Here is an 18309-nt window from a genome sequence, read left to right as displayed (position 1 = left end):
TTTCTGATTTCTAGTTCAGTTCTTTTTTTTCCCCTCTGCAGGAGTAGTTGAGCCATTACTTACACCTGTATCAACTAAACAACTCACATCAAGGGACAGGTATAAGATAAAGAAGTAACTCTAAAATAACACATTCACAAATGGATTTTAGCACATGCTCAATTTGAAGTGCTTGAATAAGCAGCTTCTGATATGCTGCTAAAACTCTGTTTTAGAAAACCACCTCTTAGGGAATAACTTCTGTTTGAGAAGTGGAGGGATCAGGGGAAGGTACCTTCTATGTTCGGGAGGAAGTTTGTTTGAGAACATAATGCAAAATATTTAATTATTAGAATGCTGGATAGTTTTTGGTGCTCTGCTGCCTAAATTTCACCACCAGTGAATAACAAAATATTTAAGTTTTCCTTTCTATCTATTTTGTGAATATCTATGAAGAGAAGAAGAATTTATTTATTGACTTACCTGGAGACAACCTGAGACTGGCCCCAGTTCTTGCCTATGTCATGTTTCCCACAGCCCTCAGGATGCACTTTCATATTTTGTCATCCAACCACACCTTGAAGAAAGAACTTAAAATAGAGGAGAGCTCAAGTGTAAAGGCAAACAGAACAGGCTGTAGAAGACTCCATTTCTTTAGAGATAATAAATATAGAACAAGAAATTAAATGCAGAGCGTAATAAGAACTTTAATGTTTTCCTGAAAACTGACCTTTTACCTACCCCGGGAAAATGCAATAGGAGAGAAGAAATGGAGTTGGGTAAGTAAAGTGGGTTTGCTCTGGATTATTACCTGCTAATTACTTTGACAGCTGCTTCTGAAGCAACATCTACATTTAGGGCATATGCCCTCATTCCACTGTGTCTGTCTCTGTAGATATAATTCTGTCAAACTGAGTTATAATTCAAGAGCTATGGGAGGAAGGGAGAAATCTGTTTCAAGCAAATGGTAGTCCTAGACAATACAAAGGTAGGAAAGATCCTTACCAGAGCTCCTTAGGGAACTTGGATGAATACTGCAGATGAGATAAGAATCAGTTATTTAAATGCTTTGCTACCTCTTGCACTGCCTTCCATAAATGAATATAAAAGAAGAAAGCATGACTTAAAAAGTATCAAAGTTTTGCATACCAACCATTGGAAGAGATTGTCATTTAGTGACTTTGGCCTTGATCCCATTCCTATATAAGTAAATTGAAAATAGATCTTGTTATTTTCAAGTCATTTTAAGATCAATTAATTCCCTACCTGACTCATTGACTGCTTGAGTCATTATGGGCCATCAGGAGGTGGGATTAGGTCTCCCATATAGGTAGGTTTTCCCAGACATGTTGTCCTATTTCCGGATAGACTAAGAGGAATATCATTAATTATTCACACTTGCCACAAGGCCTTGTCAGCCTTTTTACCCTTCCTTCCCTTCCTCCATATGGGTGCAATCCCTGTGGGGTTGTCTACCACCAGAATGGGACAGAATGACTGAGCCCAAATTTGCCAGCTCTTCAGAGCCAGTGCTGCTACTCCGTCGTATCTGGACATGTCAGAAACACCACAGCAGTGCCTTGTAGCTTCTGGATAGAAATATAGGAGCTCTACAGGCAGCAAACATCCATTTTAGTTGGTAATAATCAGGAAACATCAGGGACCATCAAGGTCTCACACAATTGAGTGCTTTGGCTATGTTTTTTTTCTCTGTTTGTTTATGCCTCTATGCATATTATTTCTTCTTGCTTTACTTACAACACACAGAAAAATCTCTCTCAAGTTGACTGGTGGCATTATAGAGATGGAAATATTAGATTTTTTATACCACTACTAGACCTTCATATATTGCAGCTATATTCTCAAATTCATTGAGCTCTTGAGGAAGCAGTGGGGAGGCTCATTTTACAGCCTGAAGCACTAAGGGGATTTCATGTCTCTACTAATAATATTCTGGAGTTTACATCTCCTCACTGGTCTTCTAAGTTACTGATTATTTTAAAACTTCAAAAATTTCTAAGTAAAAAATTTAAACTGTTTTCTGACATTAAGTTGTTTTCCACGTCCTTGGTGTTGCTGCGAAAAGAAACCCCAGTTTTAATATAAACAACTGTTTTTTTAAGGAATGACATTTGTCTTTTACTAAAATACAGTATAAAACTGCATAAAGGCTAGTGCTTTTCTTCTGCTTTTATACCACACCCTTACTGCCTATTAGGCTGACCCCAGTTTTGGGAGAATCATTTGGTTAGTTCTAAATATAGAACTGCATCTGCCCTTAAATGGGAGTGAAGGGGCAGTAGCCTTTAGAGAGGGGAATTATTTTTGTTTTCCTCAGGCAGAGTTTACTAGGCTGGGAAAGGCTGGTCTTCCTCTCTGCTTTGCAGTTTTTCTGTATCTCTTGGTAAGTCCATTTTCAAACCAGGATTTTCTTGTTCAGAACAAATGAGATTGCTTGTAGGAGGGTGTTGGGTGCTTTTCTGTAAAAAAAAAAAATTAACTTCCTTAGGAAACAAGAAATAAGCAGGACACAGATTGATTCATGAAAAGAAAAACAAAAAAATAAAGTAGAATTATTTTATTCTGTTTATAGTCACCTTTATTTTATTGTGTCTTACATTTCTTCTGTTTATTGCTGCATATAAAGAACTACATTACAGAAATCTATAGCTCTATTTGAATATGTGCTTTTCCAATTGGGCAAATATTGGCAGTGGCACTTTCTTATGGGCTTATACTGTATGTTTTATCTGAAGTCTGTGTGTAAATAATTAAGCATGAAATCCTATAGTAGCTGGCAAAACTATTTGGCATGCTGAAGAGTAGAATGTAGCTAGGTCAAAAAGAAACCTACTTTCGTTTTTTGTCTGCCATGCTTTCAAGTACATGCTTCCAGAAGATGTATTTCTGGTGTCCCTGTTGCTCTAGGCTACGTGATGTGTTCTTTGCCATATATAAATTCCAGCTAAATAGCACTGATAGAGTCCTGGGAAATCATATTCATACTCTTGAAATTATGTCTGTGTGTTGATAATGCCTATGAGTCAATCCTATCATAATGAAGGATACTGAATGTTGGGGTGATGGGAAGTGACTTTCACCATCTCACTGTTCAACAGTCTTTGCTGTCCAGTTGGAGGGATGTAATACATTTGCCAAGTGAAGGGAAATTTTCAAACTTTATGAGAACATGTTGGAACTCTGTGCATTTGGAATGTTAGAGTGGCAAGGTTTCTAGTCAATGTGGACAAATTCAGCTTCATTTAATTTCCAGTCTAGTATGATCATGAATTCATAAGATAACATCCATATTAGTATCCTTTCTGGGATATATACTGTTTAGCTTCTAGTAGGGCTATGGAAAGAAAGTCAGATTGGAAGCTTCCACTCCTTTCCTTCATGAGAGTAATAGAAAAGCCAAAATTATGGTTTTATTTTAGACTTACAAAAATGCAGGAACTGGTCCTCCCCTTCACAATGACCTTGCTGGAGGGAAGAGAACCCATGACTTTGCCTTCTTCCTACCTGCCAAAGAGCAAAGCTCTCTCATCAAGGGTTGGGGATATGACCATGACCATGACTGCCCATGGTATATTTCAAAATACTTCCACACTAACTGTTCTGGCTAAAGGGTGAAGCAAACCATTCAGGGATTATTACCAGGTTAAAGTGTGCATTCTAACTAATCACGGATATGCTATAGCATTAAATTGGTGAATCTACCTGTATGTCATTGAAAACAGTATCAATTGATGTTGTGAAATGTCAAAAGTCTACTCATTCAAGACATGAAATTATTAAGAAGAATAGACACATCTATGATAGCTGGTATCATCAGCTGCTTGAAAATGTTGCTTTGCTGGATATTCAGATGACTAGAAATAGAGGATAGAACTCTGTCTTTAGGTTTAATAACAAAAGTAATGCATGGACTTCTGGGGATGATTTGAACCAGGTTAAACTTGCTGTCCACAAGATTTCTGTTTTAAAACCAATTTTGAAATGAGGAAAATACTATTCCCATACAAAGGAGGTGTGATCAGTAAAACATAAGACCAACTATGATATAATTAAACACATCAGAAAAGAAAAAACAAGAAGCCTTAAAGCTTGGTAAGTAATGTCTGGAATTTGGTAGGTTTTAAGCAAATGAGAATTCCATATACTTTTTTTTTAAAAAAGAATTTGATAAGCATTTGTATTCTGTTATGAAAAAAGTTAAATTGAATTCTTATGCACAGTGAAAAAAGTCTTCAGTAGGAAGGACAGAAACATCTTACAATAACTGTATATTTGAGTGGGTTTTTAAGTTCATCCTTTCTCATGCACAGAACATAAATTTTTGTGTAAGATCCAAATATACACACATGTAGAGAGATACAAGACTGGAGAGATATATTGGAATTTTAGAAGTTTACTATCAAAAGGGAGAAGATTTTACCAGATCCTCTACATCCCATTCTATTTAGACTGCAGTATCTATGAGCTAGCTGCATAATGTTTCATGATGGTTTCACAAGATTTCCACCAAAGTCAGTTTCTGTGGGAAAATGCTACTATGTTATTAAATCTACAATTTCTACAACATGTATATATAATCAACAGGAAAGGATCATATATTTTTTGAGGCAATACAGTAGTTCTTGAAATTGGTCATTAGGGGCAACCAATGAATAGAAGGTGTGGGTTTTTTGGTTGGGTTTTTTTTTCGTCTTTCACTGTGGTATGTAAGTGATATGGATTTAAATATATTTTTATGAGTTAAATATCATGGGCTTTAATGCACCACAGAAGTATAAACTGGCAAAACAAGGTTTCCTAAAAACACTTAGCCTTGAACAATGTAGAGAACAACAAGCAGAACTACAGACGGGTTGAGGAAACAATGCTTAAGTCATGGGAAAAACAAGACAACCCCTCTAGTAAGTACAAATGGCCAAAGATGTTTAAGAAAGATGAGATACAGAGGAGTATCAAGGATGAGGATGTGCATGTAGGAGCAGGATGTACTGACCTTTCAGCTGGAATGAGGAGGATAGACTACATGAGGTGGCACAAGAACTCGTGAATTGTTTTTGGCTCTTCTGCAGATGGCCAAGAACAGAGATGAGCAAAGAAAGTGCATGTCGTATGTTATAGCATTGACAGGTCAGGCCGAGAAAGTACATGTTGCATGGTGCATTGCTCATGGCAGGAGCCTGCTGAATCTGGGAATACAAGTTGTCTATCTATGGTGAGCACAACCAGGTTCCTCCTATGGCATTTGTCAACCCATCCATCAATTTAGTTTAGTGTATGTCCTCTCTGAGGCTGTGTAAATGATCATGCTAGAATTTACTACTTGTCCTTTAAATCTTAAATTAACTCACTTATCAAGCTAACAATGTTTATATCAGACTGTTGGCTCCTCTGCCCAAGAATGTGGCCTCTTGTCATGTGTCCTAGATTATTGCTTTCTATTCAGATCAGTATTACTGTGTCACGAAACTATGCGTATCCTGTCCTAGGAACTCTGCCTTTTACTCATAGTCCAGTATAAATTGTTATATATGTGCTGCTAAGCATGAGGAAACATATACTTATGTAAATAATCTGAATAACCTAACCTGTGTTTTCTATCATTAATTCTTAAGCACATTTTGGCTGACGTAATATTTTTCTTTGGGTTTAATAGTCTTCTGAGTGGTTTATAGAGCACACAGATTGGTGCACTTTAGGTCCTTCTGATGTCAGAATGATTCACTAAATTTTTCAGGACCATGTTGTCCTGTAACTCCAGGTCTTTTTCTTAAAATCCAGAGTTGTTAATAGAATCTACATGGAAGAAATTAAAGGATTTTTTGTAACACGTAGGCTATATATTTTAGCTAGGTCTCTGTAATTCTTGCAGTAGAACTTGGTCAATAACACATGAGATTTGCTTTTTAATTTGTTATCATTATTCAGAAAATTATTTATTTTTCTCTGGACCAATTTATGTAATTTTTTTGTTATTGAATTCTCCATTTTCCATTGGGATTTTTTTCTCCCTAGTGCCTCTACCAGACCACTGCCTGCATCTTGCTTTTGGGTCAGTTCCACCAACTGACTTGCCAGTATAACTAGGTCTTCAGGCACCGTCAGTAACAAAATTTTGGTTCACCTAAATCAATAAATTCAGTGCAGATTAGCTGTCATCTGCATATCATGTTCTCTAACTGACTAAATATTAAAATATATTTCAAACATCTCATATAAGTGTGTACCAGTGAAAAACTGGGAAAACAGTCAAAATATTGTTCCTAGGAATAAAATAGACATTTCTTTCATCAGGAACTCAATACCCTGTATCCTGCTTTTATAGTGGGACTGTAATTTTACTCTTCTGATACTTGTCTGTGCAGCAATATTAAGTATTAAATACATACTTTGGAAGCATCATTGTAATTAACTGATGATTATTATTACATTTGGAATTGTTGCCAGGCAGCTCCCCTCTGTGTTAACCGAAGGCAAAATGAATCTGGTTCTTAACAAGCTCAGTTAATTACTTGTATGGAAGCTGAGTGCACATGACTAGCCTTGTTTCTATACTAAGGTGTTTGGATAAATGTGCAAAACATCTGAATCCAAATTTTGAGAAGTCCTGGGTGCTGATGAATAGACAAAGATATGATAATTAAAATGTAAGTTTTACATTTAGTGGAAAAAGCTGAACTGTAAATGACAAAGATGTTTTCTCGTATCTCAAAGATGAAAACAACTCAGACTGTGATCTCTCCAGATAAATGAGCATTGTTCTGCAATCCTTATACACTGAATCTCAGGGCAAGTTTTATGCATACCAACATGTACATTGCATGTTGATAAATTCACAGAATTGTTTAACTTGCCACATGTAGACATGTAAACATATAAACATGAGGAGCTCTTAACGGTGGAGTCAGCTTAATCTATGGGTTTGCCCTTTGCACCTTCATTTTGGCAAAAAGGCTAATTAAAAATAAAAAAGAAGGAACATGATACCATTAGTTGTCTGGTTAATATGTGAACTAGGGAGGAAACAAAATGTCATATACGCAGTAGCCACGTGGTCAGCAGGAAGAAAACCAGCGTTCGATATCTGCAGGTATAGCATCACATGATGTACAGATATCAAAACTAGGAGAAGCCAAGGCTGCTCGTGAGTCTATGCAACTCTGCTCATGTAACTAAGATATTGTGTTCTATGATGAGTTAATAGTTCTATGAGAGGTCCATGTCAACTCAGCATTATATGAGAGCACTTAACTAAGCTAGCATCCATGTGATGTGCTGAACTAACTTGGGTCATGTTAACTTTCTTATTTCTCTAGAAATGTGTCAATATATTTCTTTAATGCCCCATAGTGATGTTGTAAACCTTTTTCATTTTTGTCTTGCAGTGTCTGGTGTTTTGTCTAAAGCTCTCATTCCCGAACGAGTCATTTGTCATTCTCATATCTCTTAAAAAAGGGTTGAAAATGTAATTATAAGTTATGCAGAAGATGCAGCTATGAGGTGATAAATTTTAAACATCCCTTTGATCTCAGAACTTTATAAGACAACACGCTTCTGCTATTAAACATGTCTACTGTCTTCTCCCTACTTTTTCTTCAAAATGCAAAACTAGCTGATGTGAGAACATCAAAACTTGCAAGCATCTGACTCTACCCTTGACTACCTGAAAGTAACAGTCAGAGTTGAAGCTTATTACACTACTTGATCAATGACTAGCATTTCCTTTTCTTGGTAAATACTCTATGCTGGAAATACAGTATATACTGGTTTTTTACTTTGTTAAATATTGTATCTAAATTAGTATCTAAATTTCTATTTAAATCCCTTTGAGCTTTCATTTTATATACATCATGAAACCGCCTATTCATGTGTCTTTTTGTTACAAATGTGGACTTTTGGTGTGGGTATGAGGCAGGTTTTTCTTGGTAGGGTCCATGTATGGGCAGGGCCAGGCTGTGGGGAGCTGGAGATTGGCCCTTCTGCATCATTGCTGGGACAGGAGCTGATGGCCTGGGGTGCTGACATGGAGTCCTGGGCTGTGGGCAGGGTGGGAGGAGCCCTAGAGGAGGCTGGGCAGGGACAGTCAGGTCCATTGCTGTCCCCAGGATCCTGACACACCCTTAACATGGCCCCTGGGTGAGCTGGTGTTGCTTTGCTTCACTTGATATGGGTACACATAGATGGGTCCTAGGCCATGCCTCCTCCACCTGTGCCCTGGCTACTGGAGCAGAGCTGGCAGTCTGCACCCTACAGGGAAGCATAGCGATGGGGACACTCTCTTTAGCTTTTAGTAGGAAATTAGATTTTACTGCAGTAATTTCCCAGACTAAATCTTCAGGTCTGGGCTGAAGCTGGTTTATAGATTTTATAGAAAGAACTTGTTTCAGTTGTCGCTGAAGTGTAGCTGCCTCATGGGGAAGATATTGGCTGCTCAGTTGGGATCCTTCAACACTGATTGGACCAAATGGCCCAGGAGTAAAGACCCCCCTATTCAAGTCAGACTGTAGTTTCACAAGCTGGCATCAACTCAGGATATGGCTAGTGACATTCCCCACTTTTGCAAGAAGTTGTCATCATATTTCTAATGAACACAAAGGGATGTAGGCACCTCTGTGTTCTTTTAATGACATTGTTGGGAATCTACCTAACTCAGTGGGAAACATGCTCTTCCCACCCACACTGCTTCTTAGGAGCACCCTGAATGTTCCTGAGTACCTTCTGTCCAAATATTGATCAAACTATACCATGCTTTGGAGAAAGTCCACAAAAAGGCAACAAGAATGATTGGTGGTCCAGAAAAAATATTGCAAGAGAAAAGATTGCATGAGTCATCTTTGTTGAGTTTAAACAAAAGAGATGAAAGCAGATGTCAAAAAAAATTTTCAACAGGCTGCTGCAAAAGGGGGTGAACACAGTCAATTTTTGTTGTCATGGTGAATTGTTCAAGAGATAATGAGCATAAATTGCAACAATGGAAAAAGTAAAATGTTTGAAGAGCAGAGAAACGAAATGCCTAACTATGCCCAAAAAACTGTCAAATTTCCATCCCTGTAAATTTCTATGTAGGTGTTAAATGACATCTGCAAAGAAGGGGAAAAACGATCTGACAAAATATCTTCTATTGCTGTCATCTATGATTCCATAGCTCATACTGTATGACTGATAAGATACAGCTCGAGGTACCCATGTGTGCCATTGATGACTCTACTTGTCACAAATTGATGCAATTTTGTACATTTGTACATGTTCACACACTTCTACATATCAAAAAATGTCAAGCCAAAATGTCTGAAATACGTGGCCGAATGTGTGCATGGTTGAATATATGGCTAATTTTGCTCTCTGCAGGAATTACTGGTTGTAACACACTGAAATATGTCTTCAGTAGCAGTGCCATTTTACCAGAGGAGGCACAAGCACTTTGATCAGTCCTATCGCAGCATTCAGACAAGATATGTACTTGAGGAATATGCAGCAAGAAAGTAAGTGCCATGTATTTAAGCCTAGACAGGTTTCTATTTTGGGTAGTTAGTTCTTAGAATCAAGATACTTACCTTCCTCCTTCACCCACAAAAACTGTGATTTATTCAGAACAATAGTTTTCCAGTTCCTTCCATTGGGATGCTCCTTATCTAGAGTCTCCCATCAACATAGTTAAACTTTCTTATATGTTGTAACATACCTACGCAGACCTTTTAGCTTGGGATCTGTCCTGTTCGCTATCTCCAAATTGAAAACTCTTCCTTTTAGGCTCAGATTAAAGCTCTGACTTGAGAAAAATTGGCATGAAATCACCGAAACAGTTTTTTAACCATTCTTCCATATGACATGATGATATTTCTTCATCTGAAGCTGTCTTCCTAGTTATAGTTTTTGTCATTCAATTTCTTTTTTTAAACTTAAATGAAGGCTTAACCCTTCTCATGTAAAATCTTAGAGTTTTAGCCACTAAATAAACATTCTTTGTATTTCAGAGCCTGGGACTTTTTATCTTGGTTGCTTCAGAATCAATGTTCTCCTTCCTCAGTAATTAAGATACCTATCTAGCTGTCTAGCTTGTCCAGCTTCCCTTATGAAAGAGTTTATGGAAGAGGTTTTGTGAAGTATAAAAAGGCATGACTATTTAGAAACAGACAATGCTATGGGGATTCTTTGTGATTAGTGTATTAGACAGGCTTGTACCTTCATGGTCCACTGAAGTGCACCTGAATGATTGAAGACTGAGATAAGAATAAATTTAATAGAATGAAATAGAACTCCTAATGATCCCAAGTGAGAGATGATGAGCAGTAAGCTCTTGAAGGAATAGTGAGAATCAGCACCTAGTGCAGTCAGTGAGGATGCAAAGGTTTCTCACTGAACAGTGCTCAGTCATGGTATTCAGCTCATTCAGCTCAAAGTAATTTCTTTGACTTCTGTGTGTTCATTTTTTACCTAAATTGCTGGGTTATAACAATGTTTTTTATATTTGAAGGGCTGCTTCCAGACAGGCTGTTTATTATGAATCATCTGGCTTGGGCAAAACAACATGTAGACTCTGTGCCAGGAGGGCGCGCACTTTGGCGCATGAAGCAATGCAAGAATCCAGGAAAAGGTAAAGCTCTGTTGGTCCAATCTGACCCGTGTAGTGGCTCTAGTCCCATTTTGTATTGCTATTTTGCCAGGCCTCTTTTCACAGCTGACAGGACTGGAGGTTTCTCTATCACTGTTCTTCATTAATCTGTTTTGGCTGGAACACTAAATGGCTGAGTGTCACTTTCAATCTCGTATTTCTACCCAGAGTTGTTCCCCTAAGCCCTACTCTGACCCTTGAAAACAGCTTTAAAACAAAAATAAATTAGAATCCACCTGGTATCCAAAACTCATTTTGGACAGAGCTACTCCACTTTCCTAAATCTCTAATTTAGATAAATTTAAACTGTTTGAGTCCTTTCCTTAATATCAAGAGGGCTTACTGTCATATCTCAGTTACAGCCCTGATACGAAGTGCCATAGGAAATGTGTTGATGACAATATTCCTGTTAGTGAATTTGACCATTTCTGCTCTGCTATGCTCTACAGTGACTGCACCAAAGACAAAAAGATTTTATACAAGAGAGAATTCTTCCTTGTTTGTAGAAAATGTGTTGTGAAAATCATGTACGTTGATATGGTTCTGGTACTTCGATTGTTTTGAAATATATAACCTCAAAACAGAATGTTTTAGGAAAATCAAATATTTTTAAATACCAGACAAATAATATGTTGATCTACTGCTCACTGAATTTCATGGAAGTTTTCTTATTTGAGTAATACTTTCAAAGTCTTGCCATATGTTGACTATGTTGATAGACATGTTAGAAATATCTGATATTCAGCACCTTCTTTTGTCCTATTGAAAAGGAAAAGAGTAGCACAGGCTGTTTACTGAATCAGCATGAGCAAAGGAGATTGAGGCTAGCTCCTCCTAAAAATATTTATGAGTTGGGGTTCTTTTTATGAATTCTGAAAAATCTATGGAGTTAGGTTTTCAGGGAACAACCCACAATTTTTTTGAAAATGTTGTATTTTCCTGGTAATTTCTATAGTACTTTATGCTCATCCTTGTTCAAGGACAGCTTTTTTTCGCATGCAGCAGTTCATCAAATCCTTGTGAAAGCCTTGGTCTGTATCTTTCAGCTGAGGTCAGCTGATACAGCCATGGAGCTAGCAGAGCTGCCAGGTTCTAAAGCTAAGGGTACAACATAAGCAAGGCACAACTTTTACCAGGTGTGAACAGGCACAGAATATGCCTTTACTCCTCTACCCTCTTGCGTCCATGGGAAGGAAAATTAGGGATCAGAAGGAGGCAAGGCAGGTTCTTGATCTCAATTACCAGAGAACTGAGACTATGGAATACTATGTCAGTGTGATCACAGCAGATTTCAAGATCTGTAGCTGTGGTACCACAAATATAGGGGGAAAGAAAATGAAGAAAATTCATATTAATTTCAGATATTCATTATTAGGATAGGCAGATAGATGCTAAGAATAATTCCTACATTAGATTTTATCCTGCTAATATGATTTCAAATGCCGCGGTCCGAAGGGGGGACGGGACACGAGGAAGGGTGCAAGCAGAATCCTTTATTCAGGAGTGCCCACTCTCTTTTTATCCACTCGGGAGCGGAATGGGCCAGAACATAGGGCGGAGCATGAGACAGACAAGCAGAGGGGCAAACCAGCATAGGGACACCGGCAAAAGGGGGAGGAGTGGGAGCAAACTCATGGCAAGCCTAGGTTTATCCAGGCTGTGCACTGTGTAGTATGAATACAATGAAACCACATAATAACAGCGAAGTCCACATGACAAAGTCCCGCCAATTGCTGCACACTTCTCTCCACGCCCGGAACTGTTCCCATCCTGAATCTGTTCCCTCACATTCAGAGCCCTCAGTTGCTTAGTATGCACAAGTGACAAACTTAAAGCTCGTATTGGTTACTCTTACCTGATTTTTTTCTTGTCCTACAGGAGTCATGAGCAAAAGTCTCATTCAAGTGATGAGAAAAGAATCCGTTTTGCCAGTGAGTTGTCTGCTTTGGAAAAAGAGATTCACACAGCCAGGCACCGTGCTAGAGAACATCTGGATAGGCTTGCTGTTCAAAGGATGGTACCCGCTGAATCTTTGTTGTTCCTATCCAAACATAATTACAAGATATCCTGAAATTTGGGCTTGTGCTTCACATACGAGTAGTGATTTAGCATCTTTGTGTGGATTTAAGATTAGATCTTCTACCCCATTTGAGTGTGGTGCCAGATGCTTCTTTTATTTTCCTGTGTTTAATAGGTAGAAGAAAATATGGCACTGGAAAGACATATTTTAGAAGAAAGTATAAGTCGAGCACCTGAAATCCTAGTGCGCCTGAGGTCTCACACCGTCTGGGAAAAGATGTCTGTGAGCCTTTGCTTCACTGTACAAGGATTTCCAGCCCCTGTTGTACAATGGTAAGAGACTGGCCTTCCCTAGCCCTCTAAAAATGTTGCTAAGCTTTTTTCATTTGAAAGTTATGCCATAACTGATAAGTGTCACATACATAATGGCTATGTTAAATCCCCTTTATAATCCTCAAAGATGTGCTGGATCATAACGGTTGATACTGCATGTGAAGGATTGGGAGAACAACGTGCTGAGTGGCCCTGTGCAATGTGAGAAGCAAACTCAAGTATTTCAGAAGGCATACAGTGGAAGGCATTCCAGTCTTTCTAGCCATTGAGTTCTCTGATGATGAAGTATCAAATGACAAAATACAAAGAGCTCACAGGCTACTTGCTAAGCCTGGATAATTGTGCACAGCACCATTGTTGTCATCTATGGTCACTTTGTGTTAACTTCTGTTGAAGAGGACATAAAAGTAATATCCTTGCAGCTGCCGTCCTCTCCAGACAAGTGCTGTCCTATGTATGTGAGAGCTGCAGGCAGAGTTCTGTTGTTGCTCACCTTATTTGTGCTGAAGTGCTGTACTGTAATCCAAGAAAAAGTTTGCTTCCCATCTTGTGTCAGGGCTAGTGGACTTGAAATTCAAGTCACATGCCATCTTCCCTCTGCTTCTCTGCTCTTCCAGACTGGGTACACGTCTTCTCTTTCCACTTCCCTGCTGCAATGATAGTCCCCCTTTGCCTTCATGGGCCGATATGTATCTATCCATACATCCTGGAAAATACTCTGTGCAAGTAGATAAGACACATAGAGAGGGTTCAGATGATAGCAAATGATATCTGGATCCAAAGATCTACCAAATGAATGAATAGTTGCTGATATTTATGAGTTTTATTTTTTCCTTGATTACCAGGTACAAAAATGAGGAATTAATTACCCCTGCAAGTGATCCAACAAAGTACAGAATTGAAAGCAAATATGGAGTACATGTGTTGCATATAAACAGGTAAATCTTTCTGGGGACACAACAGGTTTTTTATGCTCTACACAAAGTATTTTATATCAAATGCAATTAAAAATTCACATAAAGGCTGAAAGAGAATTGTTAAGTTCAATACTTCTCTGTTGGTACTCACATTTAGGCTAGAGAAGGTTCACTGAGTAGCTGAATATTAGATTATGACAATGAAATGAAAAATTAGATATTTGTATTCATTAACGGCAACAACCTAGAAGATACAAAAGAAGAGGCAAGTAGCTGAAAGTAAGTGAAAGAAAAAAAGTTCCTTTTTTTATTAGAATTACATCTTAGCATGTTCTTGTCACGATGAAGCTTTTTAAGGCAAACAAAATTATTGCTGGTCAGGTCAGGGGTACACAGTTGTATTTGTTTTGCTATTCTGTTTACTTTTTTATCTCTTTTTTTTTTCTTCCAAAAAGTAAGGAAGTGTAATTTTTTTAAAGGTTATAATGGAATTAATTTTATTTTTTTCAAAATGTTAACCTTGTGATATAGAACATGTCTGGGTAGAACAGCTTCCCCAAATTAATCCCATGCTTTCCTAAACAATTGAAATATTGCATGTTACATGTGAGTTGGAGAAAGCTTTTTAAAAAATTATAAAAATCCAAAGAAAAATGAGGCTATTACTATGGTATTTAAAAAGAAAATTAATATCTAGAGCAGAGACACAACCCCCTCCTTTTAATTTCTCCAGAACTTGAGCATCAGCTGTGCTGAAACAGCTGGAATATTTGTGACTAACACTTGGCTGGCCAAACATTTAATCTTCTACCCTGTCTCCATCTGTCAACAGTGGAAGCAGCCATGAGTACAGCTTTGCGGTATTAGTTCAGAAAATAAGTGCATCATTCCTTCTGTTTTTGGGAAAGACTACTTGCCTTTGTCATCCTGCAGCCAAGGCCAGCCCAACTGTCAACCTCTTCATAGCTCAGGATGGGAGAAACATATCCATGTACAGAACCTGTCAGAAAGAATCACTATGTTGTTGCTTCCTAAGGGATGCTTCTTAGAGACTCAGTCTTCTACCTCCAGGCTATGGCTAACTTGCTAACCTCTCTCTGTATACATGAAATGTGTCAACGTTGTTGATTGTTCCCGCCAACATTACTTTTGAAGATAAGAATAAGAGGTTAGAAGATAAAACCAGGTTGTCCTCTAGCAATCCTCTCCATTTCAGCAGGGAAAATGGAAAACAAGCTCCTTTGTCTGGATATGTGTGAGTGCCAATCAGGAGATGAAGCTTTGGTCATTTCCTGATGATGAGTGACTATGACTGTTTGTGTCCCTTGGTTAGTATCCATAAGGAACTGCTTGGTAAGTCCAGATGCCAGTATGTAGGTTCCTTTGTGACATTTTGGGAGGCAATAGCTTTTAGAAGAAATGAGAATTAGGGCTGATGGTTCTTTCTGAGCATCTGTAACCATCAGGCTGAAGGTTACTAATGGGTTCCATCCTCTTGGTGCTTTTTATCTCTTTTCTCTGCTGGTTATCAGTCATGTAGACACTATTGACAATCAGCTTTGGAAGTATTCAGACCTAGCCATATTTTAGACATGTTCAGACATACCACAGAGTCATTTCAGGTTCCCACAAGCACCCATCATCAACCTCTGCTTAGTAATCCCAGACCCAGTATTCGTGCAGACTCCTTCATATTCAGCCGAACTCCCATCTTCAGAGACTGTTGCTCCATTTCTCTTTCATTCTGTCTGGCAGTGTGGTCTTTTTGTCACCTAAAGATTCCTGGCTGCTCTCCACCAGGTTTCCCTTCTCCACTTAAAAGAATACTGGGGGATTGTTTTATAGAGTTTATTAATTGAAATTTTCTAATGTAAATTTTTTTTATTTATTGATATTTTATTATATTTCAAAACTTGACCATCAGCTGTAATTTCTGTGTCAAAAAGACAAAATGAACATGCAGGAAAGGGAAGAACATTTTGTTAGTGCATAATTAACATTAAGTGTATCTTGTATTGAAAACAGTGGATGTATAGGTAGTGGTTAAAATATATAAATTATTAATGTTTTTATATAAATCTTTATCAATTAACTCTGGATCTTCTGTAAAAATCTTTGTGCACTTATATTTTGTATTTTATGAATAATTTGCTCTTCTAAGAGGTGGAACCATTGGGATTTTCTTCCTATCCACGTCTGTGCTCTTCTCAGCTGCTCATACTAAACTGCTGAGCTGCATGACATCTGATCCACAGCTGCTCAGAACAGCCTTGGAATTTCTTGGCTACCTTTCTAGCACTTCAGCAAAGCTCAGGGAGTGAACTTTTTCCTTCTTATGCAAGTGTGATATTTATTCCAAAGAGTATTCCCTGATCCCAGTGGAAACATTCTTGAGGCACTGAAACCTTAACGTCAACTTGTTGTCCCAAAGTAGTAACAGGACACTATTTCATCCCCCACTATTTGCAGTCCTCCAGGACCTATATGCCTATACATTAACCAGATAATTTTAATTTCTCTGTCTCATATTTTTATGATGCTCTCTGCTCAATTTACCACATTTTCTGCATGCATTCAGTGCTATTATTATCATACAATGTCTCTTTTTTGCTCCTTTCAGACTTGTTCAAAGGGGAACTTGAGCTCAAGATGTCCCCTGAGTGGTAAAGAAAAGAGGTTTGGAGTTTAATTCTATTTTTGCACATCTCATAGTAGAAGAAATGACATGCATTGCGGTAGTGGTTCATCCTATCTTTCATCTCACATCTGATAGGTGATTAGGAGGAGACTGTGAAGAATCCTTGGAGGGAAAGCTACTGGTAGTTGAAATGATTCATACATATCTGAGACTTCTTTATCCCACATAATTTAAGTATGGAGAAGCACATAATACAAGAAAAGAGTAGTAGTCAAGATGAGAATGATCCATTGTGTTATGGCACAGCTGAAAAATATTTTCTGCCTTAATGTATATCTTAATAATTAAAAATCATAGCCTTTTAAAGTTCTTAGTTGCTGATACTTGCTTAGAACTGGTTTGGGCTTTTTTTATTTCTTTGTTTACTGTGACACCTTCTTAAATGAATCACTTAGCCTTACTCAACTGTGAATGACTATGACTGCTTCCTGCTATGTTGGCTGGCACACAGAGGGGAGAGCAGTATGCTCCTGCCTGGAGGTATTCCTGATCCCCACCCCTCACTGAGCAGGAGGATGAGCTGAGCTGGGCGGTAGAAGGAGCAGGGAAGGGACTGACTTTCAATCTGACTTTCCTGAAAGTCAGGAATCTGACTTTCCGGAGCACTTTCAATGTGGTGTGGTTTCATAGTCTCATATATACTGGCATCAAGGTTTGTCAGTATTTTGTCTTTTATTAGGACCCGCTTCCTTTTCTGTTTAATAAAGGCACAGCTTAAGCAGCGCATATAATTGCAGCAGAAAATGTTTGTGGCTGCATCAGCAGAACTGTGTGGCAGAGCCAGCAGAGTGCAGTGTAACACCTGCTGGCAGCAGGCAGAGCCAGCCCTCAGACTCCAGTCCTCAGCACCACCAGAAACTGCTTCAAAAAGAAAAGCTTAAAAATTGAATGAACCTTCTCTTCTAACTATTGTCATTTAACAAATGACACTGTGCGGTCAGTACAGTGCTATTTTAGTTTGATTAGGCACAAAAGGCTTGGGATGATTTAATCTGGAGAGGGAGAGAGCTAGGCTTGCCCTTTCTCCTGCTGGAGGTGGAAGCAGAATAGAGCAGAGCCGCTGCAGCATAGGCAGTCCCCCGGCGCGGCCCGCAGAGCCTTTGAACTGTGTAGAGTTGATGGGTGATTAACTGCAGCTCCGTGGGTTTTGCAGGTATGCAGCAGAAGTGAGTGTATAGGCAGCAGAAATGGCATTCTGTTCTTTCCTTGCTGAAAAGCAAACAGCCCCCAAATAAAATGGTCTGTGACCTTCTGTCCTGTCAGTCACTGCCCCCTACAAGCTGCAGTAGTTGGGAGCTTGAGGAAGTGGCTGCCTCATAACAAAGGTCCCCTCTTACCCAAATACAAAATCCAAATAAAAAGAATCAGTCAGATTCAGCACATATGATGGCAGTTCTGTAGAGTGTATCAACATTTTGATGTCATATAGCTTTAACATTGAAAATTTTGCCATTTGGATTCAAAGGAAGCATTTTTAACTCTACGATTTACTGCATACTGCCTCCTGTTCTTGACATGCACTGAATTGTGTTCTAATTCAAGTAAAAATGCTATTTCATCTTAACTCCCGTGTTTAAATCTACACTAGGCAAATGGATGAATATATGCATTTTAAATAGATGTATCTGCCTGGGGAATATTACCCACATAAACATTAGCACTTCAGAACCACAGGTGGATTCAGAGCAATTTAATTTTCACAAGAAGTATTAGTATCTTGGGACAGATACAGC

General features: G+C 38.4%; 1 protein-coding gene across 2 annotated transcripts in view; it reads left to right on the top strand.

Moving 5' to 3' along the window:
* Positions 1–2296: 2296 nt before the first annotated feature.
* The window catches only part of MYOM2 (myomesin 2), a 77861-nt gene continuing 61848 nt past the window's right edge, over positions 2297–18309 (top strand). The window contains exons 1-7 of one of the 2 annotated variants that reach the window (XM_027641018.1): positions 2297–2383; positions 7383–7462; positions 9346–9479; positions 10472–10591; positions 12488–12626; positions 12804–12961; positions 13807–13899. In XM_027641018.1, coding sequence (XP_027496819.1) covers positions 9373–9479; positions 10472–10591; positions 12488–12626; positions 12804–12961; positions 13807–13899 — 617 coding nt within the window. In that variant the 5' untranslated portion in view covers positions 2297–2383; positions 7383–7462; positions 9346–9372. Of the gene's footprint in view, positions 2384–5193; positions 5213–7382; positions 7463–9345; positions 9480–10471; positions 10592–12487; positions 12627–12803; positions 12962–13806; positions 13900–18309 lie in introns of those variants that run through there. The other variant, XM_027641019.1, reaches the window with a different exon arrangement.

This window comes from Corapipo altera, unplaced genomic scaffold (assembly GCF_003945725.1).
Source record: "Corapipo altera isolate COAL_440 unplaced genomic scaffold, ASM394572v1 46, whole genome shotgun sequence".
NCBI classification, from domain to species: domain Eukaryota; kingdom Metazoa; phylum Chordata; class Aves; order Passeriformes; family Pipridae; genus Corapipo; species Corapipo altera.
Note: the sequence above shows the minus strand (reverse complement) of the source record. Positions and strands in the feature narration are given on the sequence as shown.